This window comes from Ahaetulla prasina, chromosome 1 (genome assembly GCF_028640845.1).
Source record: "Ahaetulla prasina isolate Xishuangbanna chromosome 1, ASM2864084v1, whole genome shotgun sequence".
NCBI lineage: Eukaryota > Metazoa > Chordata > Lepidosauria > Squamata > Colubridae > Ahaetulla > Ahaetulla prasina.
In genome coordinates this window covers 301084282-301110745 of record NC_080539.1, presented here as the reverse complement: position 1 = coordinate 301110745, position 26464 = coordinate 301084282, and the positions used below count along the sequence as shown (strand labels likewise).

Sequence of the window (26464 nt, the reverse complement as noted above, 5' to 3'; positions counted from 1 at the left end):
CCTGTTCCCAGCCCGCAACTAGTTCTTCAGTTGTGCCGTGGGCAAGATCCTCAGGAAACGGCCCAAGCTCCGTCTGGAACCTCTCAGGGTCCATCAGGCGCCTGGGACGGAACCAACGTATTGGTTCCGTCTCCCTGCGGTGGTGAGTCACGCAGAATAATAGTTCTATTGCTTGTTATTTGTCTACTCTATTTTATAATTAGCTAGATAATGTGATTTCCACTCAATGTATGAACATTTCTTTCAGTTTTTACATTTCTCACCATATAGGTAGTCCTCACTTAACGACTGTTCAAAGTTATAACAGACTAAAATAAATTACAACCCATTCTCAACTTAATGACTGCTGCATTAATAAGCCGTTGCAGTGCGCCACAGTCATGTGACAATGATTTGTGGTATTTTTTGCCATTGCACAAAATGGTTAAAAAAAACACCCATTGGATATGTTGGATTCACTTAACAATCATGTGACTTGTTTAACAGTCACATGATTTATTTAGTGTCTCTGGTGACTCACTTTACAACCATCCCAAAAATATTTGAAAAATCAAGTCAGATCATGGGTGAACCTGCATAACTATTGAAATAAGTTATGACCAAAATTCCAGCCTCAGTTGTGGATGGTAAGAGAAGATTACCTGTAGTTGTTTTGAAATTTGATTACTGACTCATTTTAGAGATAAAGCTAACACTATTCTGATTTTAAAAAATTAAATGATTCGTTCAAATCACTGATCTTTAATTATTCAAATTATATGTATTGAAAAGTTGTTAACTACCATGTGCAAATTCAAAATATCGGCTCTGTTTTCTGAGCCTAGTTCTAGTTGACTTTGCTACCCCAATTTTTAGTTTGGTTTGGGACTTGTTTTCTTGTAGGAATTGCGGACATGGGAAGAAGAGTTAAAACAAGCAGCAGTTCAACAGAAAAACCATGAAGAACTACTACGGCAACGTGAGCAAGAGTTGGCAGAACGAGAAATAGATATTTTGGAAAGGGAACTCAATATCATCATCCACCAACTGTGCCAGGAAAAGCCCCGTGTGAGAAAACGCATGGGCAAATTCAGGAAAAATCGGCTCAAGTTGAAAGATGGCAATCACATCAGTCTTCCCTCTGGTGCGTTTATCAAAACAAAATAAACTAACTATTGCTTCTTTCTAGATTTCTTTAGTCATGAAAATATGTGAATAATTATCTGATTACAATTAAAACATTCTTTAATTGAAGCTAGACTTCTGGTGACTTTGTAGGTCTAGACCAGGGGTAGTCAACCTTTTTATACCTACCGCCCACTTTTGTATCTCTGTTAGTAGTAAAATTTTCTAACCGCCCACCGGTTCCACAGTAATGCGCCATATATTGTTGTCTGCGCATGCCTCTTGCACATCCTTTGTGGGTTGTCTTGGTCAAGCCTATAGCCCTAATATTCTTTGGCAGTCTCCCATCAAAGTATTAAGATTCAACTCTATTTAGTTTTTAGGTTTCAGCCCAGATAGCTACTGCCAATTGCTATGTTAATTTTTAAACCAAAAATCAGATTGTAAAAAAATCTTCTATAACTTCTAATTAAGGGATCGATTGTAATCACCAAGCAATAAGTAAGATTAAGATACCTTCTTCATCCTTTCCAAATTTATATAAACTCAATATCAATCTGCAATTGGAACAGTTTTGATCCGCATATAAGAGAAACTGAGTCTACCAACCAAAAATGTTTTGGAATGTACAGGTTTTTTTTTAAATAGTATTGAAAAGTTCCTATTAAGTGGCCTTCACTTCCTCTAAAGGTTTACCCCAAAATAAAATCACATTTTGAAAAAAATAAATAAATATGTTCTGACCTTTATAACTTTGCAGTGTTAACAAGTGGACACAGGAAAAAAAAATCCTGTTCCCTTAATATCATTTCAGGCTTAGCCAAAATTAAAGTAGACTGTCTCTGATTTGGTCCAAGTCCAATGGAAGTATTTTCAAATTAGTGCTGAATTTTGCTGGGACAAATTATTTTATTTTGAACATCGCCAATAAGCATTTGTGATACGGAACTTTTGCAAATTTAGCAGCATTTTCCCATCAAAGCAATGTCTGTCCTTCCTCTCTTCTGAATTAGCTTATTGAAGCTGCAGCATGAGATGAATTTTAATACATCATTTTAATACATCATCATACTGTATCTTCTAGAAAAAGTACTTTACCATTTCATTAACTAACTTATCTGTGTAACGTGTTACATAATAAATTAAATACAGAAGAAGACATGACTCTAACATTTTAATAATTGAAAAACACATATAATTTTAATGTTTTCTATTGTCAATGTTGCAGGATTAATACTAAATTCCCAACTGAAGATAGTGTATTAGCAGACTAAAGTATATATGTGAATGACACAGTACCGCACTGTATATCTTTTCAGTGTTAGCATTACTTTACTAAGTTCCTTCTTTACGTTTCCTTCCATAACAGATTTCCAGCACAAATTCACCGTGCAGGCATCTCCAACCATGGATAAAAGAAAAAATTTGATCAACAACTGTGCTAGTCCTCCTGCCAGCCCTACTATCATTCCTAGACTCAGGGCCATCCAGTGTAAGAAATTTTAATTGCAATTTATAAAAAATGTCCAGTGCTAATATGAAACTGTGAATTTCTGTTTTAAATAAAGAGATCATGTTGTTTTCTATATCGGGGAGTTTTGTTTTTAGCTAATCTTGATGGCCTCGTTGTGTCTCATTATAATTTGTTTTTAACAACTGATTGCTTGCTTCCATCTTTCTGTCATTTTATCCTTAACATTATGGGTTTAAATAGATGTGCATAGCTGTCACTTGTTTTCTTGCAGGGCACAATATCTATAAGATGTAGAGCTTGTGTAGGGTCTTTAAAGCTGCTGTAGAGATATCTAACTTTTGGCAGAAAAGAAACAGTTATGTGAGGGGAATATATACTGGTACATATCCGTACATACACACATACATACACACTATCAGGTATAATCAATGTAGATGGTATACAATAAATAGATACATGGTAAGGTAAAACATGTAAATAGTGAATATGAGAATTGTCATCATGATTCTCTAAACACTAAGGCAACTACATTTATGAATATGAGTTAGAGTTTGAGCATTTTATTTTACAGGATGAGAACATTCCAAAATTCTTTCCGACTGATGTCAAATGAATATTCAAAGATTGTACCATAATCAGGAGTGCCTAGGGCAATCATTATGGTGGCCAAGCCAATCATTCTATTTAGAATAGAATAGCATTTTTTATTGGCCAAGTGTGATTGGACACACAAGGAATTTGTCTTGGTGCATATGCTCTCAGTCAGGGGTGAAATTTAAAAAATTTTGCTACCGGTTCTGTGGGCAAGGCTTGGTGGGCGTGGCTTAGTGGGGGGGTCATGTCACTGGGTGGGCATGGCTATGTGACTGGGGGATCAAAAGAGAGAAACTCACTAGCAATGTCCTGCTGGAGCAGGGTTGCGCTAGATCAGAGGTCTCCAACCTTGGCCACTTTAACACTTGTGGACTTCAGCTCCCAGAGTTCCTCAGTTAGCTTTGCTCCCAAACCGGGAGCATTTCACCCCTGCTCTCAGTGTACATAAAAGAAAATATACCTTCATCAAGAATTCTAAGGGACAACACTTGATGATAGTTATAGGGTACAAATAAGCAATCAGGAAACAATCAATATCAATATAAATCGTAAGGATACAAGCAATAAAGTTACAGTCATAAGTGGAAGGAGATGGATGATGGGAATGATGAGATTAATAGTAGTGCAGATTTAGTAAATAGTTCGACAGTGTTGAGGGAATTATTTGTTTAGCAGAGTGATGGCATTCACGAAGAAACTGTTCTTGTGTCTAGTTGTTCTGATGTGCAGTGCTCTGTAGTGTCGTTTTGAGGGTAGGAATTGAAACAGTTTATGTTCAGGATGTGAGGGGTCTGTAAATATTTCACAGCCCTCTTTTTGACTCTCACATTATACAGGTCCTCAATGGAAGGTAGGTTGGTAGCAATTGTTTTTTCTGCAGTTCTATTATCTTCTGAAGTCTATGTCTGTCTTGTTGGTTGCAGAACCAAATCAGACAGTTATAGAAGTGCAGATGACAGACTCAATAATTCCTCTGTAGAACTGGATCAGCAGCTCCTTGGGCAGTTTGAGCTTTCTGAGTTGGCACAGAAAGAACATTTTTTGTTGTACTTTTTGATGACGTTTTAGATGTTAACTGTCCATTTTAGATCTTGCAATATCGTAGAACCTAGAAATTTGAAGGTCTCTACTGTTGATACTGTGTTGTCTAGTATTGTAAGAGGTGGAAGTATGGAAAGGTTTCTCCTAAAGTCTGCCACCATTTCTACAGTTTTGAGTGTGTTCAGTTCCAGACTGTTCCGGTCGCACCATGAGACTAGTTGTTCAAACTCCCATCTGTACGCGGATTCCTCATTGTCTCAAATGAGACTGGTCACTGTTGTGTCCTCTGCAAACTTCAGTAGTTTAACAGATGGATCATTAGAGATGCAGGCATTGGTATACAGAGAGAAGAGAAATGGGGAGAGCACACAGCCTTGGGGGCCCCCTGTGCTAATTGTACAGGTATCTGATGTGATCCTGCTTAGCTTCACCTACTGCTTCCTGTTTGTTAGGAAGCTTGTGATCCACTTACAAGTCTGTTCAGGTATCTGTAGCTGGTTTAGCTTCGTTAGAAGAGTGTCTGGAATGATGGTATTGAATGCTGAACTAATGTCTACAAAGAGGACCCTTGCGTAGGTCTTCGGAGATTCAAGACGTTGTAGAATGTAATGCAGAGCCATATTAAGAGCATCATCTGTTGATCTATTTGCTCGGTATGCAAATTGCAAGGGGTCTAACAGCAGATCTGTGATGGTTTTCAAGTGGGACAGCACTAGCCTTTCAAAGGTTTTCATGACTAGAGATGTTAAAGCAACTGGTCTGTAGTCATTCAGTTCCTTCATGGTGGACTTCTTCGGCACTGGGATGATAGTAGAGCGTTTGAAGCAAGAAGGAACATAGCACATCTCTAGCAATTTATTGAAGGTACGGGTGAAGATGGGGGCCAATTGGTCAGCACAGACTTTTAAGCAAGAAGGAGTTATCTTGTCTGGGCCTGGAGTTTTTCCTGGCTTCTGTCTGTGAAATAGGTCCTGTGAAATAGATCCACTTCCTTTTCTGTGATCACTAGGGGTTGTGAACAAAATGGGATGGGGTCAGTTGTAGGAGAATTGGCTGTTGTTGGTGTGTCTGAGATGTGGGTTGCGGAGATAGGTGGCTGTAGTTTCCTTTCAAACCTGCAGTAAAACATGTTCAGGTCATCTGCCTGTTTTTGTTTGTTAGTTTTTGTTTACATTTATATCCCGCCCTTCTCCGAAGACTCAGGGTGGCTTACAGTGTGTGTGTAAGGCAGTAGTCTCATTCTATTTGTATATTTCCAAAGTCAACTTAACAGGAAATCAACCTGTTGCTGATTTCCTTCAGCTTGGGAAGGAGATTTGCCATAGCCAGTGATATTTTTAAGAGTTTTCCACATGTTTTCTGGTTCATTTGTTGAGAACTGATTCTTTAGCTTTTCAGAGTAGCTTCTTTTTGCTGCTCTGATCTCCCTTGTTAATACATTTCTGGCCTGATTTTACAGCATTTTATCACTTTTTCTGTAGGCTTCCTCTTTGGAATGACATAGCTGCTTAAGTTTAGCTCTGAACCAAGGTTTGTTGTTACTGTATAATCGCAAGTTCCTGGTGGGTACACATAGGTCTTCACAGAAGCTGACATATGATGTTACAGTCTCTGTGAGTTCATCTAAGTCTGCAGAGGTACTTTCAAAAACATTCCAATCTGGGCAGTCAAGGCAGGCCTTTAGCTTTAACCTTACCTCCTCCATCCAGGTCATCACTGATTTAATTGCTGGTTTTGTGGTTTTAAGTCTTTGCCTGTAAGCAGGTACAAGGTGAATCATGCAATGATCAGTGTCCCACAGCTGCTCGTGGTAAGGACCGATAAGCATCTTTTAGTGTTGTATAACAATGATGTAAAGTATTCTTGCCTCTAGTGGGACAATTTTGTATTTTCTGTGTTGTACAAAGCTTTATGGGTTTGCTGGCCAAAGCAAATTGATAATTATGTAATTCTTTTAACAGCAGTATGTTTTGGCAATGATTAAACACAGCACACAGTAATAATTTGGCTACTGCATTTTGCACTGGCTTTTATTTTCAGATTAAAAAGACCACCAAAAGTCACTGGGAATTAAAAATATAAATTGCTGTTGTTAATATTTGCAACAGCCTGACATTACGATAATGGAGTGTGAGTTTGCCAGTGTGAGGATCCCTGATACTAACTTATCCCTATATAAGAACGGCCACAAGTAGTCTGTTCTCTGATACCAGCTTCCTAACTTCTAGTAACAATAGTAATTCTGCAATTAGACTGCATATCCCATCAGAACAAGAAAGCTACCTATTTCTCAAAGCCATGAAGAACCTATCTTTAAGACTTATGGTACATCTTAATTAACATATAGTCTCCGCTTCTTATTCTGTCTGTCACTACGTGGTACAACATTGACTTATGATTTTCATAACTTGTCTTAATGCAGATGGAACAAAAATCTGTTCTGCTTTGTTCGTTTGTTTGTTTTTAAAGGTTTTCTCCCATGCCAGTGCATCAGTTTCAAACTGATTATCACAAGCTTGGTATGAACTTTCAGAGGTGAAGAGGATATCTTATTTAGCTTTAAAAAAACAAAATCTGGAACAGATATATGTAAAGTAGTCTGACCTTTAATCAAGTATAGAGAGCATGATACAATTTTCTTGAAGAAATAAAGCATATTTACCATCCTTGGCTGTAATTGGCCCTGTTCGCAGCATTTTTCTTAAAAAGAGAAAAGGCCAATGCTTTTAATAGTAAGAAACCCCTATTCCATTTGCAGAGCGTAATAAGCAGTGGTGGGCTGCTGCCGGTTGTAACAACCGGTTCACCCAGCACCAAAAATGTGAGCATGCGTGGTTTTCCACACATGCGCACGGCTTCAGAAACATGGCACTATAAGATGGGATAGCGTCAGGGTGGGTGGGCAGGGTCAGAACTACCAGTTCTCCCGAACCGGTCTGAACCAGCAGCAGCCCATCTCTGATAATAAGTATGTTTGGATATTTATCCTCTATAGGGTTTTTTCTTTCAACTTCTTGCAGCAATCTTTTGCTATTTCATTGTATTATTTGAGACTGAGTTTTATTTCCATGAGAAATGTTCTCTCCTTCAATATACATCTTTTAAAAAGAGAAAGAGAAAAAAGAGAGAGAGAGCAAATGGCTGCCTTCCCTCTGAAAAAGTATTTTCCCTGTCTAAGCTGACTGAGAATGTCTGTGAACAATTACAATTGGGGTTTGTGAATTTTCAAAAATAAGTCTAGTTTAGAGTTTATAAAGTGTAAAATGTTACTTCTTCCTTTTTTTCTTTCTCCAATCTTGCCTTCTTATCTTCAGTAACCCCTGGGGAAAGCAGCAAAACCTGGGGACGCAGCTCTGTGTTCCAGAAAGACGAGGAAGGAGAAGAAGAAAAAAGAGGCCAGAAGAAAAAGGGTCGGACATGGGGGCCAGGTTCTCTTTGCAGCAAGGAGCTAACATCAAGTGAGGATGGGTAAGAAACACATCTGCTCCTGTGTCATGAGTTTTCAGTGTATATCTGGGTGGTTATATATATGTATAGAGAGAGCTAGTTTGATATACTAGTTAAAGGCATCAATCTAGAAATCGGGAGACTGTCAGTTCTAATCCTGTCTTAGGCACAAAGCCAGCTGAGGGACCTTAAGTGGGTCACACACTATCAGCACTAGGAAGAAGTCAGTGGCAAACCATTTCTGAAAATCTTAACTATTGTGACCCAGGCTCAAGTAGGTAGTAGAAAACTCAGTCAGTGTAAAAACAAACAAACTTTATTATACAGCTGAGAATTAACTCATTCTCAGTGTAGTTCCACTAAACTAAAGCAAATTCCTCCCAACACAATTCCTCAGTCCTATCACAACCTTGGTCCAATTAGGCAACCTGCCAAAGGCCTTTCTTGGCAAAAGTTCAGAAGACACAGATACAAAACAAATGCAACAAGACAAAGCTATCAATGTTGTTTTCCGGCAAAGAGCCCGAATGCTGTTGCTGGTCTTTTAAGCCTTATGGGAGGGGCCAATCATCTCTTGGCCCTATCCCGAGTTGTCCTCTTTGCTTGAGCTACTCTTGCCTGTGGCAGCTCTTCTCATGCGTGCATTAGGAACATGCTCCGCCTGTTCCTCTGCCTCACTACTGTCAGCCTCTGGAGGCTCTGGAGTCTGCACATCACTCCCTGATGGCCCTGGCCCCACCTCTGCCTCCAATGCAGAGCCCTCATCTGGGCCTTCCCCAGCCTCCAGGACTAGCCCATGTTCTTCCTCAGCCTCATCACTGTCTGACTCCATTGCTAGCTCTGCTGGCTGATGGCGGACCACAACACTTACCAAGAAAAACCTCCAAAGAATTGTAAAGGCAGTTTGATATCTTTTAACACAGTGGCCCTCAAGCTTTTGGGCACCAGGGACTGGTTCCGTAGAGAGAGGTTTTTCCACAGACCAGAGGGGGCATGGTTTTGCATGCCACCTGCATGCCGCAAATGGGGCTATGCTTGTTGTGTGGCCCAGTTTCTGGCATGCCCTGGACCAGTGTTGGGCCATGGAGTAGGGATTAGGGACACATGTTTTAACAGGTAGCTGTAAAAAGTACTCTCAGAAACTTATGATTTGAATTTTCATCAGGCATAAAGTGAAGAAGATATGTTTCATAACCTTTTCTTGGTATCCAATTTCATGGAAATGATTGCTGGGCAATTTCCTAATTTTTTAAGCTTTGGAAAAGTGATATAATAATCCTATCTATCAGATTGGAAAAAGAATATTTTCAGAAGTGGTGATCTTCCATTTACAACCACACTGGGACCAGCATTTTCACTGTAAATTGTTGTGGTCTTCAATCAGGTCAGACTTGATTTCACAATTATTTTTACCGTGGTTGTTAAGCAAATCACCATGGCTGTTAAACAAATCACGCAATCATTAACAAAAGTGCATTTTTTGCTGAAAGTAGGCAAAAAAGTTCACAGATTGTGATCACATAACTGAGGGAATGGTGCAACGATGTAAAGTGCAAGTACAAGTCAGAAGTCATGCCTTCTGAGGTTATTGTAATTTCAAATGGCCATTTAAAAAATGGAAATAAGCTGAGGATTACCTGTAAAAATAAACCTGCCCTGTACTTTTTTTTGACTCGGGAAGAAACTTACTGGTGGCCCAGGTCAGTGAGGCTAAAACATACAGAAATGTGCAGAAAGCAAAGAAGTGTCTCTCTGCTCATAAAACTATGAGCAGTGGTAACACATGAGCATATCTCTATATTTACAATATTTATTTATTTATTTATTTATTTATTTATTTATTTATTCGTATTTCTATACCGCCCTATCTCCCTAAGGACTCAGGGCGGTGTACAGCCATATAAAAACACACAACTATACAAAATAAAACATTCATCTAAAAAACTTATTATAAAGGCCAAATATTTAAAATAAGATATAAATAATAAAACCCAATTTAAAACCAAAGCTAAAATTTAGTCATTTAAAAATTTAAAACCCTAGTCCAGTCCTGCGCAAATGAATAGATGTCATTCATTCCAAACAAATTATCTGCATTATATTAGTGGGAGGAGCCAAGATCAGACACTTTGATGAAAAATGTGAAAATAGTCATGACTCAGGCTCTACTCCTTTTATATGTGTGTGCAAATTATTTATTTTTATTTTATTTAAGTTGGACCTCTCTTGACTCCTCCCAACTCTGGGCAGCTTGCATTATAAAAAACAACACATTTCCCAAAGCATGTAACAACATATGGCAGAACATGTCAACAAAGCAAATACATCTTGCACCCACTAAGGGTTTCAACTATCCTAGATCAATGCCTGGAAGCCAGGCAGGTTCTTGAGACCCTCTTGAATACTACCAGGGTGGGAGTCACCGAGATCTCAGAGGAAACCTCATTCCACAAAGTAGTGTCATGAGATGCAAACAAGAGGCTACAACTAATGTTGCAGTGGTACAGTGTTTCATTCACCATTTGCCTATCCCCTTATGCCCCATCAGATACATTTGGATTTAGCATTATTTCTAAGAATCTGTAGTAACTTTAAATGAATTGACTGAGATTTTGCTGAAGCTTTATAGATAATGTTCTAGGAAACTAGAGGAAAGACTGAAAGGTTTTCCACCATCCTTTAGTAAGTAGTTTGATGATTACTATGGAATATCAGTCACTTTTGACATGTCAGCTGATTTGGCTGCTCAAGTAGGTGGGTGCAATCATTCAGGTATTAATTTGCATTTTAATTGTGTCTTCAAAATATTTTTAAATTACCAGTTTATTTTTTAAATCTTATTAGTAACCATAAATTCACTTATTTAGTGAAAAGGCAGATTATAAATTCAATAAATAAGCATTTTTGTTATTTTAGTCCATTGTCCTTGTCAACAAAGCTGTATTGATCTTTGGTATATTAATTTTCAGTTCCATGGTCTTCACTGCATGATATAATCTTTTGCTACAAATCATTCAGATTCTCAGCCAACATGATTTGTGGACTCCTTGGTACTTTTTGAGCTTGGTTTTTTTTCATGCAGACATTTCATTACCTTACTAGATAATACCATCCATGCTAGTGAGTGTGGGATTTGTTCCCTATTTATATACAGTAGCTTGCCATTCCAGAGCTGGTAAGGGTGAGGTTTTCTCCGTGTCATTTCTTGATTAGGGTATTGCTTTTTGCTTGATTGCTTAACTGGTGCTAATCCCTGCTTATCTGGATGTGGACTTTAAACTCCACACTCCATAAAATGTTCCAAAATTTTGGCCTGTTCACTTTATCATATTCTTTCCCTATATATAGAAATGCATAGTAACATTTCTTTCTCACTTTTAGCTTAGAGCCATTCTTTTTTTTTTTTGGTCTCAGGTAGACTTTTTAATTTGTTTAGGCATTCCAAAATCTTGAATAAGTGATATCATTATCATCATCATCATCATCATAAATGCTGGTTGACTGAAATAAAAATTACATTGGGTTTTATTAACAAATTAATTATGTTGAGGTTTTAGTGTATTGTATTGTACTGTACTGTATTCTACTGTATTGTATTGTTGAATTTTGCTAATCGTTTTGTTCTCATAACTGTAGATTGTTTCAGGGGTTATGTGCTAGGGAAAATCTCATAAATTCAAATTAGTAACTGAGATGAATTTCATTTTTAATGTATATTCTTTAGAATGTCAAGTAATTTTAATGTTTAATCTATAGAGTGTCAAAATGGACAATAGAAAGCAAGCAAGCTCCTGCATTTATTTAGTTTTTCTTCTCTATATTTTAGCCTAAAGTCCCTGGCAGATGGCGCTAGACAGTGGTCATCTAGTGCTCCAAACCTTGGAAAATTCCAGCGAACAATAGTCCCTTTTCCTGGGTTTGCAAGCCTAATAGAGATGGGTAAAGTACATGTTAAATTAAATGTATTAAATGAATAGCATGTTGCTTTATTTCATATTTGTGATAAAGAAACAAAAGCCTCTCAAATATCTCTAATGATTTTTTTAAGGCTCCCCTTAGCAAGTCTGTTTACCTCAATGGCCAAGTTGGGACATATTTAGCTCCCCCATTCCCCCAGAACTGTCACACTTGTTAAAAATTTGGGGTCCTTGGGGGAAAAAATTGATCAAAGCCTCTGAATTGGGCACAGAAATTAAACTAATTTCAAATAAACATTTTAAGAGCATATGATTTCAGATGTTAGTTCCCTTTTCCAGTTTAGAGGCTATATTTTAGTGACAATCCTGTAGATATAATTTTAAATCAAATCTGGAGTTTGCCAAAATAGCATTCATTATTATTCGTTTCATTCCAGGAAATGAAGTGGAAACACCAGGTTGTGTGTGTTCCTAAGCCCCTCTCAACAAACTTGGATCAATTAACACAATGTATCATAGTTTTGATTCACTGCAGGGAATTCAGCCTTATCTATAACATGTGAACATCCCCTCTATCCTAGATAATCGCCTGCAAAATACAACTTTCTTAGAACTGTTGTCTTTTAAAAGATACATGAGTCAGTATAGTTGCATAAGAAAGAATAAGAGGATTTATCAATTCAAAGGTAGCTTTTGAAGTGCTTCCTTGAATGAAGAGTATTCCAATATTTTGTATTCTTATTAAAATTAAAATTCAGATTTCTATAGTTTTACCATGTTTCAAGATACGCACACATGCAAAGTTAACCAATACGTATTTATTATATCAATATTAAAAAATTGTGTGTGTGTGTGTGTGTGTGCATCTGTATTTCAGACAATGAAGACAACGATTCTTTGAACGATACAGAGAGCAAGTTGCAGCAATCTCCTGGATTTAACCAATCATACCTCTGCATCCCGTTTCAAAAGAATGATGACTGGGATACCCATTCGAGCGATCCAAATGAAGAGATTACTCCAGTGAACTCTTGCACAAGCACTCCTCAGCTCACTCCCACCAACAGCCTCAAACGTGGTGGCTCCCAGTATAAACAATGTCAGTTGGCCTTTCTAGGCTGTGGGGCTGTGTTGGCTGCTGCTGGCCTAGGTTTTGATCTTTTGGAGGCTGGCAAGTGCCAGCTGCTAGCCCAGGAAGATCAGGACATGTCCAAGGAAGAGAAAAAGAAACGGGAAAGTATCTTCCAACGGGCTGGTCTATCTCGGAGGAGTACTAGCCCACCTTCAAGGAAAATCTTCAAGAAAGAAGAACCCACATTCTTGTTAGGTGAACCATCCAGTTCTCTGACTCTACTCTCTTTGTCTTCAATTTCTGAATGTAACTCCACCCGTTCTTTGCTTCATTCAGACAGTGATGAAATTGTGGTATACGAGATGCCTGTTAGCCCTGTGACAGTGAAGGCTCCCTTGCCAGTAGTTAGTAACCCACTAGTTAATATCCGAGTTGAGAGATTCAAACGGAATCCCAACCAGTCTTTGACACCTACACACGTGACTCTTTCTTCTGAAGCTCAGCAACAGAGGCATAGGCGCACTCCCTCGGATGGTGCCATAAAACTGGCTGATCTCGTTCCTAATGGAGATTCTTCCAGTAATTGTCCACCAGGAGTGCTGGGAACAGGTAGGTTTTCCTTCTTCATTTTTATATTCCATATGAAGTGAGAACATAAATGTCCCTGCCACTGCATTTCTGCAACAATTGTTGATTTTGAAGTAAGATCGAAGGGCAAAAATAAGCTATTTTTGTGCAGACAGTTGGAGCAGTAGAGAAGACTCACAAGAGATGCTGAAGGAAAGAAGGAAACCTTTATCCAATCTCTTTTCATCTTTCCTCAAACTAGAGGTTTATCTTTTTCTTGTAGCTTCTGGGTCTAACTTCCATTCCTATTTTGCTTCCTTTTAGCATGATTTTACTTCTTGCACACACTTTTCTGTGCTTTAAAAGGAAATCCTACAATTACTATTTTATCATTTCATCTCTTCTTTAGTGTTTCTAGTGTTTTCTTCTACTCAAGATTGCTTCTTTATTTTCCTGAAATATATGTCCTGCCAAAAGATAAAATTCCCTTGTGAATTAACCAAACTGAGCTAATATGACTAACGAGCGACACTAAAAATTACTCAGATGAATGAATGTGCATATATTTTATTGTGGCATAAATATGTTTCCTGCTTCTTAATTAAGATAATATATTATCTTAAAAGCAAATGATAAATATTAGACTTACTGTGGACACCTAAAATTTTGTTAAATCTCAAGGAAGCTATTTCATTCTTTGGCACAACTACATTGTGAAAATACCAAAACTGTTTGATTTCTTGGGAAATGTTTTGACTGATGAGTTTAGCAAAAATCTGTTCTCTTCATATAATAATAATAATAATAATAATAATAATAATAATAATAATAATAATAATAATAATAATAATAATAACAACAACAACAACAACAACAACAACAACAACAACAACAACAACAAAACCCTCCAACTAAAAAATAAAATAAGACAACTGAAATACAGAATAACGAGTAGTTGGGCAGCACAAAAATAACAATGTTGCCTGCTTTGAAGCTTGTTCCAAGAAGCAGCTACTACAAGTATTAAAAAATGCCAATACTGTATATCAAATATAAGCACCAGTTCACTGCAAGAAACAAACCAACTGATGTATAACACAGCTGCAGTTTTAACTGAATAACTTAAATGCAACAAGAAAAAAAGCAACTAAAACCCAGTAAAATGGAAGATCAGGTTGGGAAATAAAGTCAGGGTGCTTAGATCAGATGCAAGCAACCTAGAATGCTAGAACGTGAAAGAAAAGACGCTGAAGAATAAGAAGGCCAAAGAATACTTGATCAAAAAATATCACCTAGAAATAAGGAAAATCAAGAAATCATGGAAATAATAAAGCAGCAAAGAATAGCCATAGCCAAGAAGATCAGCAGACATGAGGTTCACGTTTGCTGCCTTGAGTTATTTGTAAAATTGATAAAAGTGGAATATAAACAAACAAATTGCACACTATAGTCAGATCATAAATGTTTCTACCAGTTCATCCGTGGAGAGACTGCAGTGAATCACTCAATACCTAATGATAAAGAAACATTGCAGTTCTGGGTGCAGCTATGGGACAATCTAAAAACAAAAGAAAAAAAGAATGCAGCTTGGCTAAAGAAGGTGGAAAGAAAAAATAGAAGCTGAAATGAAAGAACTTGTAAGAGTAGCAGAAATTATAGAGAAAAGGACAAGGAAACTCAAGAATTGGTCAACACTAGATGAAAATGAAATGCATGGTTTTTGGTTGAAACAGCTGACTGGTCTGTACCTACACATTGCCAAACAATTTAATATACTGCAAGGAGGTGAAATTAAAGATTGGTTAAAATTCAGCAAAGCTTACTTGTTAATGAAAGATTCAGCAAAAGGGGCAGCACCATTATGGACAATTAGCTACCTGCCAACAACTTTGAAAATGCTAACTGGTATGGTAGTTGATGCAGTCCAACAGCATCTACTTGAAAACACACTCTTGCCACCTGAGCAGAAAGGAAACTACCTGAACAGTAGAGAAACAGAAGATCAGTTCCTAATTGAGAAGATGATTTTTGGAAAACTGCAAGAGAAGGAAGTCCAACTTGAATGTTGCAAGGTTTGATTACAAGAAAGCATTTGACCCCCTGCCACATGATTATATAATCAAGTTTCTAGAAATATAGAAATCAGTAGAAACATCACAAACTTTGTGCAAAGATCAATGCAGGGGTGAAATGCTCCCGGATCGGACCGGATCATTTTGAGCTGCGACTACATTTAATCTATCTGATTAACGACGTCCTCCACCATTGCCAGCGGAAGCAACAACGTGATCTCCTGGCAGCCCTGCAAAAAGTGGTGGTGCCCATTTACTGCACTAGCTTCCTGGCTGTGGAGGAGGACAAACAACAGAAGATTGCCAGGCTCCTTCAGCTGTGGGAGAAAAATGGCTACTTTGATGAATCGATTATCCAGCAGCTCCAGAGTCCAGCCCTTGGACTCGGGCAGTATCAGGCTACTCTGATCACAGAATATGCCAATGTTGTGCAGCCAATTCAGGTTGCATTTCAGCAGCAGATTCAGAATTTGAAAACGCAGCATGAGGAGTTTGTCAGCAGCCTCACTCAACAGCAGCAGCAGCAGCCGCCGCCACCACAGATACAAATCCCCCCACTGGAAAGTGAGGTGAAACCAGCTCCTCCAGCCTTAGCCCCTCCTCCAGCTACTTCCATTACGCAAGCAGATGAAGGGAAGGCTCAGCTGCCCCTTGCAGGCTCCACAGAATACGAAGCCACTGGAGCTGGGCCCCCTGATCCTGCTGCAGCTGGACCTCGTGGACCTGGGCCTCATGATCACATTCCTCCCAATAAGCCGCCCTGGTTTGATCAGCCACATCCTGTCACACCTTGGGGCCAACAGCAGCCCCCCGATCAACCTCCATTCCCACACCACCAAGGTCCTCCCCACTGTCCTCCATGGAACAGTAACCACGAGGGGATGTGGAATGAACAAAGGGAGCCTGGCTGGAACAATCAGCGTGAAGCCCCCTGGAACAACCAGCCAGACCCATCCTGGAATAATCAGTTCGAAACCCCCTGGAACAACCAGCATGAGCAGCCGCCATGGGCCGGGGGCCAGAGAGAACCCCCTTTCCGTATGCAGAGGCCACCTCACTTTAGAGGGCCTTTCCCTCCTCACCAACAGCACCCTCAGTTCAATCAGCCTCCTCACCCACATAACTTCAACCGCTTCCCACCTCGCTTCATGCAGGATGACTCCCCCCCGCGGCATCCCTTTGAACGGCCTCCATATCCCCATCGCTTTGACTATCCTCAGGGAGACTTCCCTCAAGAAATTGGACCACCTCACCACCACCCTGGGCACCGCATGCCACATCCTGGAATAAGCGAGCACCCTCCGTGGGGTGGGCCACAGCATCCTGACTTTGGGCCTCCTCCCCATGGCTTCAATGGACAGCCACCTCACATGCGCAGACAGGGGCCACCTCACGTTAACCACGACAATCATGGCTGGTAGTTTGGTGATCCGGTAGTGATGGTGGAGCAAAGCTCCACCCACTCGCCCAGGGCGTCTTACTTCCTGGTTTTAAACAGGAAGTAATGTGTTTTTTACCTTCTGCGCATGCACTTCCGAACCAGTAAGGAAGGTAAGTAGATTTCACCCCTGGATCAATGTCGCCATGCAAGACACAATTCCTGGTCAAGAATGATAGAGTGGGAGAGGTAAATATCAACAGAAAAATCTTTCAAGAAGATCACTTTTTGCAACTACTGTTTGCCATTTCAAACAGAAAAAGTCAGCCCATGTCTATCAGACATCAAAAACATCTGTCAAGCTATCCCACCTGCGCTACATGGACGATCTGAAGCTACAATATATGGAAAATCAGCATCTGAAATAGAATTGCTGCTAAACACTATCAGTATATATAACCAAGATATTGCCGTGGAGTTTGTGCCACCCTTACCATCAACAGGGTAAAAATAGTGAAAACTGAAGGAATCAAGATGCTCCATGGAAATAATTTCAAGCACCTGGATGAAGAAGATCACTACAAATACACGGGCATCCTTCAAGCTCAGAAGGTCAAGCCAACTGAAGTCAGGAAGAAAGTTAGAAGGGAATACGTCATGAGAGTGAAGAAGATCTTAAAGTCCAAACTTAGTGGAGGAAATGTCATCAAGCCAATTAACAGCTGGGAAATTCCAGTTATTAGATATACAGCCTTGGACAGGAAGATCAGAAAAATAATGACAATGAATCGTGCCCTTTATTCACACAGCAATGTTGACAGACTGTTATTTACAAGGAAAATACGTGGGCATGGACTCTTACAAATATATCAGACAACTGAAGAAGGAAAAAGGGCAATGGAAGAATATCTGATGTTGAAACTAGTATACCATACTATTACCAAAAGTAACAGGTGCCTTGGGTGCAATACCAAAGCATCTGGAGCACCACTTGAATGCCAATCATATTGGCAAAATCGCACAAGTCAATTCCAAAAAACAGCTTTACTTGAAACAGCTTACATCCTACGACAATTACCTTTTAACGCCATCTAAAAATATCTGCCTATCTCAGGTTTTGAAAATAACCTGATAGGTGGATAAAAATGCCAAATCCAATCTAAACACCTGGCTAATTGTGTGCTCCACCATAATAATAATAAATAATTCTGTGCCAGCACTGAACATGACATTATTTCAATTTACAATTTCTAAGGCTGCAAATATAGTTAGCTAGTTAGAAGCTTTCTAGCCATGCCCATGCAAATAATACTGTGTCACCCTAATTTTGTCCATTTTCTTAACATATATATTAAAATGCATATTACAATAAAGCATAAGGGTTATGATAAAATAAAAACTTCATCTTCTCACAAATACTATTTTTTCCACTTAGCTATCAGTTTGTCATTTCATTGCATAAAACTAATATCATAACTCAGTTATTCTAAAGTTATTCTGGGTATATTAAGTAGGGGGAAGGTTCTATAATTCCTGCATTTAAAGAAAAAATAAGTATGCTTCACTGTTAATACTATTTTAAAAACATAATTTTAATTTAATTAAAATTTTAAATACTTTTTAAATTAATTACAGTTGCAAAGAAATAGCTTTCTTTAAAGAGTTCACAAACTTTCAAAATAAATGGTCTGTATATAATCAATTTATGATATAATATATGATTATATAATATAATCTGGATATAATCAAAAAGTCCTGTCTCCTGAAAGAGACCTGAAATTAAATCTCTTCCATTTCTTTCTTGTCTTTTCTAAGTGATTTAAGTCAGTTCAAACTACACCAATATTATATACTACATACATACAATATGCCGTGTAGCAGTGGTAGGTTTCTACCGGTTCGTCCCAGTTTGGGCAAACCAGTAGTGGTGGTGGCAGGAGGCTCCGCCCAGACATCATCATGGACGTTCTGCACAGGTGCAGAAGGTGCTGCGCATGCGCAGAAGCACTATACGCGAGTGAAGCAAGCACACACATGTGCGCGTTCCTGGTTCCGAACCGGTAGCAAAGGTAAGTGGAACCCACCACTGCTGTGTAGCACTTTAGTTTCCAAGAGAAGAAGGTGATCCAGCAAACATGGAGGTAGTAGGTAGCACCCATTGGCTGTATGAAACTAATAACGCCATTTCCCAGCACCTGTTCTTTGCCGCTGCAAAATAGTCCTGGAAAAAGACATACTTGACTTAAGGAATGCGACTTAGTGCAATGGAAGAGCCTTTCCAAAGCACTTTTTTTCTTTTGAACTTTCACAATCCTGTCATGCATTTGGTCAGATAGGATTCTAAACAATGCATGATAGAATCACTGCCATTCACATAACTTATATCCTGCTGATGCAGTGATGGGATTCAGCCAGTTCACACCACTTCGGGAGAATCAGTTGTTAACTTTCTGAGCAGTTTGGCAAACTGGTTGTTGGAAGAAATCATTAGGGCAGAGAACCAGTTGTTAAATCCCTTGAATCCCACCACTGTGCTGATGTACATAATACGCAAATAAATACTAATAACAAAGATAATTAAAGATAATAATGAAATAATTAAAGATAATAATTATAATTAAGATAATTAAAAATAATAATTAAATAATAAATAAATAAATAAATGCCTACTCTTAAGAAACCGTGTCAGTTTCCAAATATAGTTAAAAAACAATTTAAACTTCAAGAGACACAGAGGCCGATTGTAAATAGACACTGCATCTTTGTTTGGAGGAAGCCTCATTTGAACTGTGAAATTACTGTTAAAAATGAGCTTTTGAGCAAAAGTTCCACCTTCCAACCATAGCACACCTGTGTGCTACCCTGAAATCTAGATGCTAGAATAGCAATAGTATTCTAGACACAATAAGAATTAATGACAAAAAAGTTACTATTTTATTGTTTTTGTTTTAAGTTGCTTTTATTAAAGCAGTGGCTAATCTCCGCAGAGTTGTAGCCAAAAAGTTGTTTTGTATCTTCATAAATAAAATTTGTTCCAAGCAGTGCTAAAGCAATGAGGCATAAAAATAGTCTTCCATTCCAACTAAAACACTAACAGAAACCTTTTCTTTTCAATATAGGTGGTGCTGTTCTCTGACTTTTACCATCTATAAAATTGGTTTTAAAGTTTAGTGCTAAGTGGTCCACATTGGAAAAATAATTTCAGCGAAGGAGACATAACACTGCATGTTGGGAATATGGTGACCTTGTAACCTTCTTATACTGGCATTTGCCATGCAGATTTGCTGGGGTCAGCATAACAGTCACCGTAGCTCCTATGTGAACTGAATCCTCCCTCTGTCTAATACACCCTTTATATACTAAATGATCCCAGTGCCTCATTTCATCAGTGCTGTCTAACTGGTTGGTTTCTCTTTCTTCTCTCTCTCCCCCTTCCTTTCTTCTGTTTGTGATTTTTTTTCCTGCTGAGAGAATAGGTATAATAAAAACTCCCAGTCCAAGTCAGGGTCCAAATGAAGTCCCTCGTCTGCCAGATCCCAACCTCATCTTCCCTCCAACCCCCAGGCGTTATAGTGCTCAACAGGATTCCATGTTGGAGAGACCCAAGACCTTGGAATTCCTACCTAGGCCACGCCCTTCAGCTAACAGGCAGCGAGTTGATCCCTGGTGGTTTGTATCCCCAAGTAAGGCTAGGGGTGAATCCTCTGCTAATAGCTCCAGTACTGAAACTCCCAGTAACCTGGATTCCTGCTTTGCCAGCAGTAGCAGCACAGTTGAAGAGCAGTCCACGCTGCTTTCTTTTCGTGTCAGGCTGCCTGAAGAGGAACGGACACTGCTGGACATGGATGTTGAAGGTCAGAATCAGGACAGCACAGTGCCGCTATGCAGAACAGAACTCAGAACGCATAAATCTACAGCATATGAACTCAAGCAAGAATTTTGGTCCTAGCATGAAATCCACAAGGGGCTGGTGAGCTCCTTTTTACTTCAGTTCTACTTCTTGCACTAAGAATGCACTTTCAAGCCAGGTAAAGAAGGAAGTTGGTGCTGAGACCATATTGCATTTCTTGGTCCACTACAGAACTGGTATTGGGGAACCCCGTTTTTTATAGCTGCATGTGGCTGAGCTACACAGAGTTGCTGACACTTTTTCTGTGGTTTCTTGTAGTCCTCGTTAAACTGCAACAAGCAATGCGACGACATATAAGCCCCTCTTCTTGATTTTCAAGAATACTATGATAATTTGCAAAAATAGACACGGTGTTTAATCACTGTTAGAGAGCAGGAAATTATGTAAAAATGTTCCTGCACCAGCACTCTTGTCACCCTTCATGTTGTTTTTCTCTCTCAATGCTCTAAACTAGGGCTGTGTCAAATCTTGGCAACTTTAAGACTTGGGGACTTACAACATTCAGAATTCCCCAATTTGAATTCTGGCAGTTGAAGCCCACAAGTCTTAAAGTTGTCCAGGTTGGGACATTCCTGTTGTAAACTAATTTCTTCTTCTTCTTCTGTCCTTCTCCTTTTCTGTATGCATATGAAACTTCTTTTGAATCTAAATATTGTAGGCATGGGGGATTCTAGGGTATCTGCAGGAAGCCTTCATTTTTTTTCCAGTTGACAGCATTGTGGGTTTTGACATCATTATGCAAGCTCTGCTTCTTATATATTTGCTTGTAGTACAGCTCATATATAAAAGGCGCAAAGTTGCTACTACACCTTTTATCATTTGCCCCCTTGACTCCCCTCCTCACTCTGAGGGGTTTGGTTCCTTATAAATAATGAACTTGCCAACATCATATAAAGCATGTTTTCAACTATATTTAATAATTTCTGTTGAGAGGTAGAGAGCCCTGAGTTTCAAAGTTGCCTATTTTCAAGCTCCTGAAGTCAGCTATTTTGGTTGGGCAAATAAATGAATGCAGCGTTACATTAGGGCTGAATCACCAGTGGGATGTATGTAGTGGGAAGGCTCTGATAGTGGGACACTGATACTTTGATCTAGCCCAGGGGTCAGCAACTCGTGGCTGTGGAGCTGCATGGGGCTCTTTCATCCCTCTGCTGTGGCTCCCAATTGCTGGTCACAATTGATAGGGCTTTCAGTTAGGACAGGTAGAGGAAAAAGGACGCCATGCTAGGAGGAGCCTATGGTGTGGGAATCAGACTTCCAGTCAGCTCCAGAATTGAACGGGGACTTCTGGTTAGGACCTTTGTGGCTCTTTGAGTGTTTAAGGTTGCCGACCCATGATCAAAGCCCAATCATGTAAAAACACTTTTACATCTTCAAAATTACAGAAGATTTGGGATACAATTAGAAAGTGGTATAATTCAATGAAAAAAAAACAGATATAGAATTCTGCATTCCTTGCACAGATTTTGGCGATATTTTTCATGAAAAAGTTATTGACTCCACATGCCTTTTTTTACCTAATCTTCTGACTAGGAGTCTAAAGTTTTGGTACAGATTGGCTAGCCACGTAAGGCAAGCAACATGCATTGATCTCTTATTGCCATATTATATAGTTGGGTCTATTTCTCATTTTTTATTTCAGCTGCTTGTAATATTTGTTTTTTAAAAAGAACTGAAAAAACTAACTCATCCTATACGCTTAGGCTACATATTTAACTTCAGATTTTGAGATGTTTTCTCCCTATTGTAACTATTTTGATTTTTTTTTTGTTTGCTTGTTTTTGTCTGACAATGAGTGGCTACAGTTCCTTACTTTGAACCGTAAGCTGGCCACTTGTGAAGAATGTTATACAAATTTTTGGCACCATTGTTGCCTAAAATCTAAACATGAATTCTGACAATTCAGGCTTAACTTTGCTTGTGCCACCAGTTTCTTGTATGACATCGGGCAAATCAATTTGCCATATGTGCCTCAGTTTCTCCATCTGTACTAATAGCTACCTCATGAAACAGAAGTGTAGACTTACTGTGCAAGTGGGAACTTACGCCCTCGATAGAAGTAAACAATTACGTTAAAAAAAGTTACATATGATGAAAAAATCTTTCTCTTTGTTATAAAGTATAGGCTAGGTAAATCTTGAACTAGTTCCATATCAGTTTATTCATCTAGCTGGGCCTAGAGAATACAATCTTAACAATTAGCATGGAAAAACACTTGCACACTTATATAGTCTGGTGCAATGGCTTGCATCTTTCTAGGGTCAAATACTGCTGTTTTATATGCTTAGCATTTCATCTCCATATTGTTCCAGTTATAAGCATTGGCCAGCCCAGGCTAGACAATTCCTAAGCTGCTAATGGTGGTTTGAACTTTGCTCTCATCATAATTATGTTTGGTCTTGTCTCAATTCAATTTTTTTAAAACAAATGACCGTTATTTGGTATGGCTTTAATGAAGAAGGTGCAACAGAACAATTGGAACTTTGGGGAGAACGCAGGTATTCTGGGCTGTGAAAATCATTTTGTGGGACATTTCATGAAGTGACTGAAGCACCCTCCAGATTCACTATTCAAAATGTCGAGGTGTTGCAGCCTGTTGAAGTCTCAGGGCAGCCATTTTGAGAAACTCCCTAAATTATCTGAACATGCATGTGGGCCTGTTGCTGAGGCAAACTGAATGGTTAATAAACTCTTAGAATCTCCAAACTCTAAATGCATGATTAACATTATAGTGCACATTGCAAAAATTGACTCTAAGAATAGCAAACTTAACAAAAGGCAATTATTTCCAAATGTCATGTATATTATTTCATGTATTGATTTATTTGAATTCCACTTTTTTCCCCCCAAGAATCTCAGGGCAATGTATATTGTCCTCTTCCATTCCATCCCCCATATCTTTGCAATAATGGATAATGTGAGATTTTATTAAAGATCTCTTAGTGAGATTAATATATCTAAATTGGATTTAAACTTCAGTATCCCCAGTTCACGTTCATCTTTCAAACACTATGCCATGAAATATGAATGAGCAGAGAAAGCTTCCAAGAAAGAAGTCAGATTGTCATAGTGGCTCATATGCTTTGTTCTTACCTATAGTATATATAAAATCAGTGGATTTCAGTGTAACCTGACAGGCAACCATTCTATAAGAAGATTACATTTTTAAAAGTGGAGTAATTTTTAAAATCTTATTTCCAATTCCCAAACCTATTTTCAACCAATATCACATAGGAAGTTCTGTACCATTAGCTTTTCAGCACTTCAACACAATATTAACACATGCATGCGTACACACATAGAGAGAGAGACATAGACATACATGTATATGTACATGTACATACATACACACACACATATCCCCAACTCCACCATGTATTGCATTTTGCTTGGGGAAAATTCCAAAATTATTTGCACAACTTCCGTTTATGAATATGCAAATTATTAATATCTATATTTTCATGTCAGGAAAAATGGACTTGTTATCAAGCTGTCCATCTGAGAAAATGCTGTATGCTGGCTAGAGCAGGGCAACTTTAAGCCTATAAGACTTCAACTCCCAGAATTCCCCAGCCAGCTGGGGGATTCTGGGAGTTGAAGTCCTCCAGGCTTAAAGTTGCCAAGGTTGGAGACCCCTGGGCTAGAGAGAACTTTTCACATATACATCCTTCTTTACAAAAAGCAAACAAACTGGAATTTGTGGCATCATAAGCCAACTAAATTATGGCTTGTCACAATGTGCTAAAGCTGGTATTCTATATCATGATTGGGCATATAGGCTATCCATGTTTTCCACATGAATCTTTCATATTCCATACCTATGAGCAAACTATTTCTTTTCTGTAAAGATAGAGTGTGGTCAACTTATTACCCTATAAAATAGCAGAATTTTAGCACACTGTAATGTATCAGTATTATTTAAATGTTTGTTTGCTCTCCAAATCTGAGATTAAATATCTTTAATGGATATACTTTGATTGTTTATCGCTGCCGTCATCACACACGCGCACACACGCACAAGTTTGGTACAAAAAGTTTCGAAGATTGCTGTGCACAGTTGCAGACTATATATTGATTGTGCATTTGACAACTTCAAGAATATTACAGGTAAGTAATCTGTTTCTTCTTTTATATCTTACCACCTCTAACTGTATGTAACGTGTATGTGTGTGTGAGGGGGGCAAGGTTGCTTATCAAATTGACTCCCTTCAATCTATATCTGCTGAAATTTAGAAGTGTAGTTGGGCCAAAATCTACCTGCTGTAATCATAATCAGTCATCTCTGGCTCCTTCTTTTCTCTCTCTCTTGATTGGGTATGGTTTGGTCTTCTTGAAAGACTGCTCACGTGGAATAATTGTACATGTCTGATGTATTTCACAGGTTAGCTCCTGTGGTCTTGCATGCCCTGGTTTGGAATGCGGCCATTTTAGGTTGATGTTAGTTTAGGTACACATAACAAGTGTTTTGCGTGGCAACGTATAGAGGAAGTTGGATCCTTGGTTTCTTCTCATTCAGTCTGGCATGATAAAATCCATTGGGGTTTCTGTCCCAATATGATGTTTGTTAAAATCTTGCTGTAAAGGCTGTAGTACAAGGAAGGTATGTTTTTGTCCCCAGTTCATTGTTACAAGTTTTTGTATGCTAAACACTCTGTGTTCTTCATTTTGTGATAGTGGTTAAATGATGTGGAAGTTTGCCTTTTTGTTTGTACTCAGCGGCAAATTAGGAAAAGGGTGGGAGAGTAATTTTATTTTTTAACAAGTGTTACAGCCTGTTGCCTTTGGAGTTTAAAAATATTGACAGCAGTGACTGATTTGTTTTACTCTTGTGGATTACATTGACAGGTTACGTTTGGTGTAATTTATTGTATTTTGGGTTTTGTCAATGTATTATGTATATATCTTTATTGTGTTTTAATTTATTTTATGCCAGCGAACAAAATGTAAATTGAATAAGCTGATTTCCTTTTCTCTTTTTTTCCCTGAATGTATTGGGGGGAAAAGGTAAACCAAGATGCCAAGCAGGCTTGGTTCAATGGCTAAGATTACCATTGTATTACAGTGTAATGCTATTCTAGGCCTTGTCTCAACATTAGAGCACACTTACTTGAATAAAATTGTTAAACATTAATTACACTATGATATTTTCATTTCTTCACAGAGTATTCTTTAGAAACATTGAAAAGTATCATACTACATGAGTAAACCAATCATTTTCTGTCCCAAATACTACAAAATACAAACCTAAATTTGTTCAGAGAGATTTGGACAAGATAAAGATTATATCATTCTGATTTCTGTCAATATGGGCAATTTCTGAAAATGCTTTATTATGGTCACCAATAATGACCATAATAAAGAATAAAGAATTCTACCAGGTAATAGAACAATTAAACAGATTGCATTTCAAATATCTTTTTTAAAAAATCATAAAATTTTAACTATATCATTGAGGCAACCAAGTCACGTTAGATTTTACAAAATAAAACATCCTTTTGCCACATTCAAGGAAATGGAATCAGCCAAGTCCAACTGAAGTAACTGTATGTAAAATAAATCACTACTCTCTAGTACATAACCAAGTAGGGAATTAAGAAGTAGGCCCTGGCATTCTCACAGCATAATCAGTACCAATGACTGTATAACTATATGACTGGCATTATAACTGACCATCTTAAAAGTTACCATATTTCTATTTGGTCTTCTGGACATGTAAGGATTCTGAATAAAAATGCAGTAGTTGAAAAGAAAATACAGTCAGATAAAAGGCAGCTGAGCTTGCAGGTCGTTGAGCTACTGCAAGTTAAAGCAAATTCTGCCCCAGCTGAATATATCATGGCATTCTGCAAGCTGGTCAGCCATATGTCTACCTGCTGCTGGTGTTGCAA

General features: G+C 38.5%; 1 protein-coding gene across 1 annotated transcript in view; it reads left to right on the top strand.

Annotated features, from left to right (window-relative positions):
- Window positions 1–25661, top strand: part of MAP3K9 (mitogen-activated protein kinase kinase kinase 9) — a 55782-nt gene extending 30121 nt beyond the window's left edge. Inside the window, exons 6-11 of the mRNA XM_058161935.1 lie at window positions 883–1123; window positions 2474–2596; window positions 7528–7681; window positions 11487–11599; window positions 12455–13258; window positions 20143–25661. Of these exons, the coding sequence (XP_058017918.1) occupies window positions 883–1123; window positions 2474–2596; window positions 7528–7681; window positions 11487–11599; window positions 12455–13258; window positions 20143–20615 (1908 nt within the window). The 3' untranslated portion in view covers window positions 20616–25661. The remainder of the gene's footprint in view (window positions 1–882; window positions 1124–2473; window positions 2597–7527; window positions 7682–11486; window positions 11600–12454; window positions 13259–20142) is intronic.
- Window positions 25662–26464: the final 803 nt, after the last annotated feature.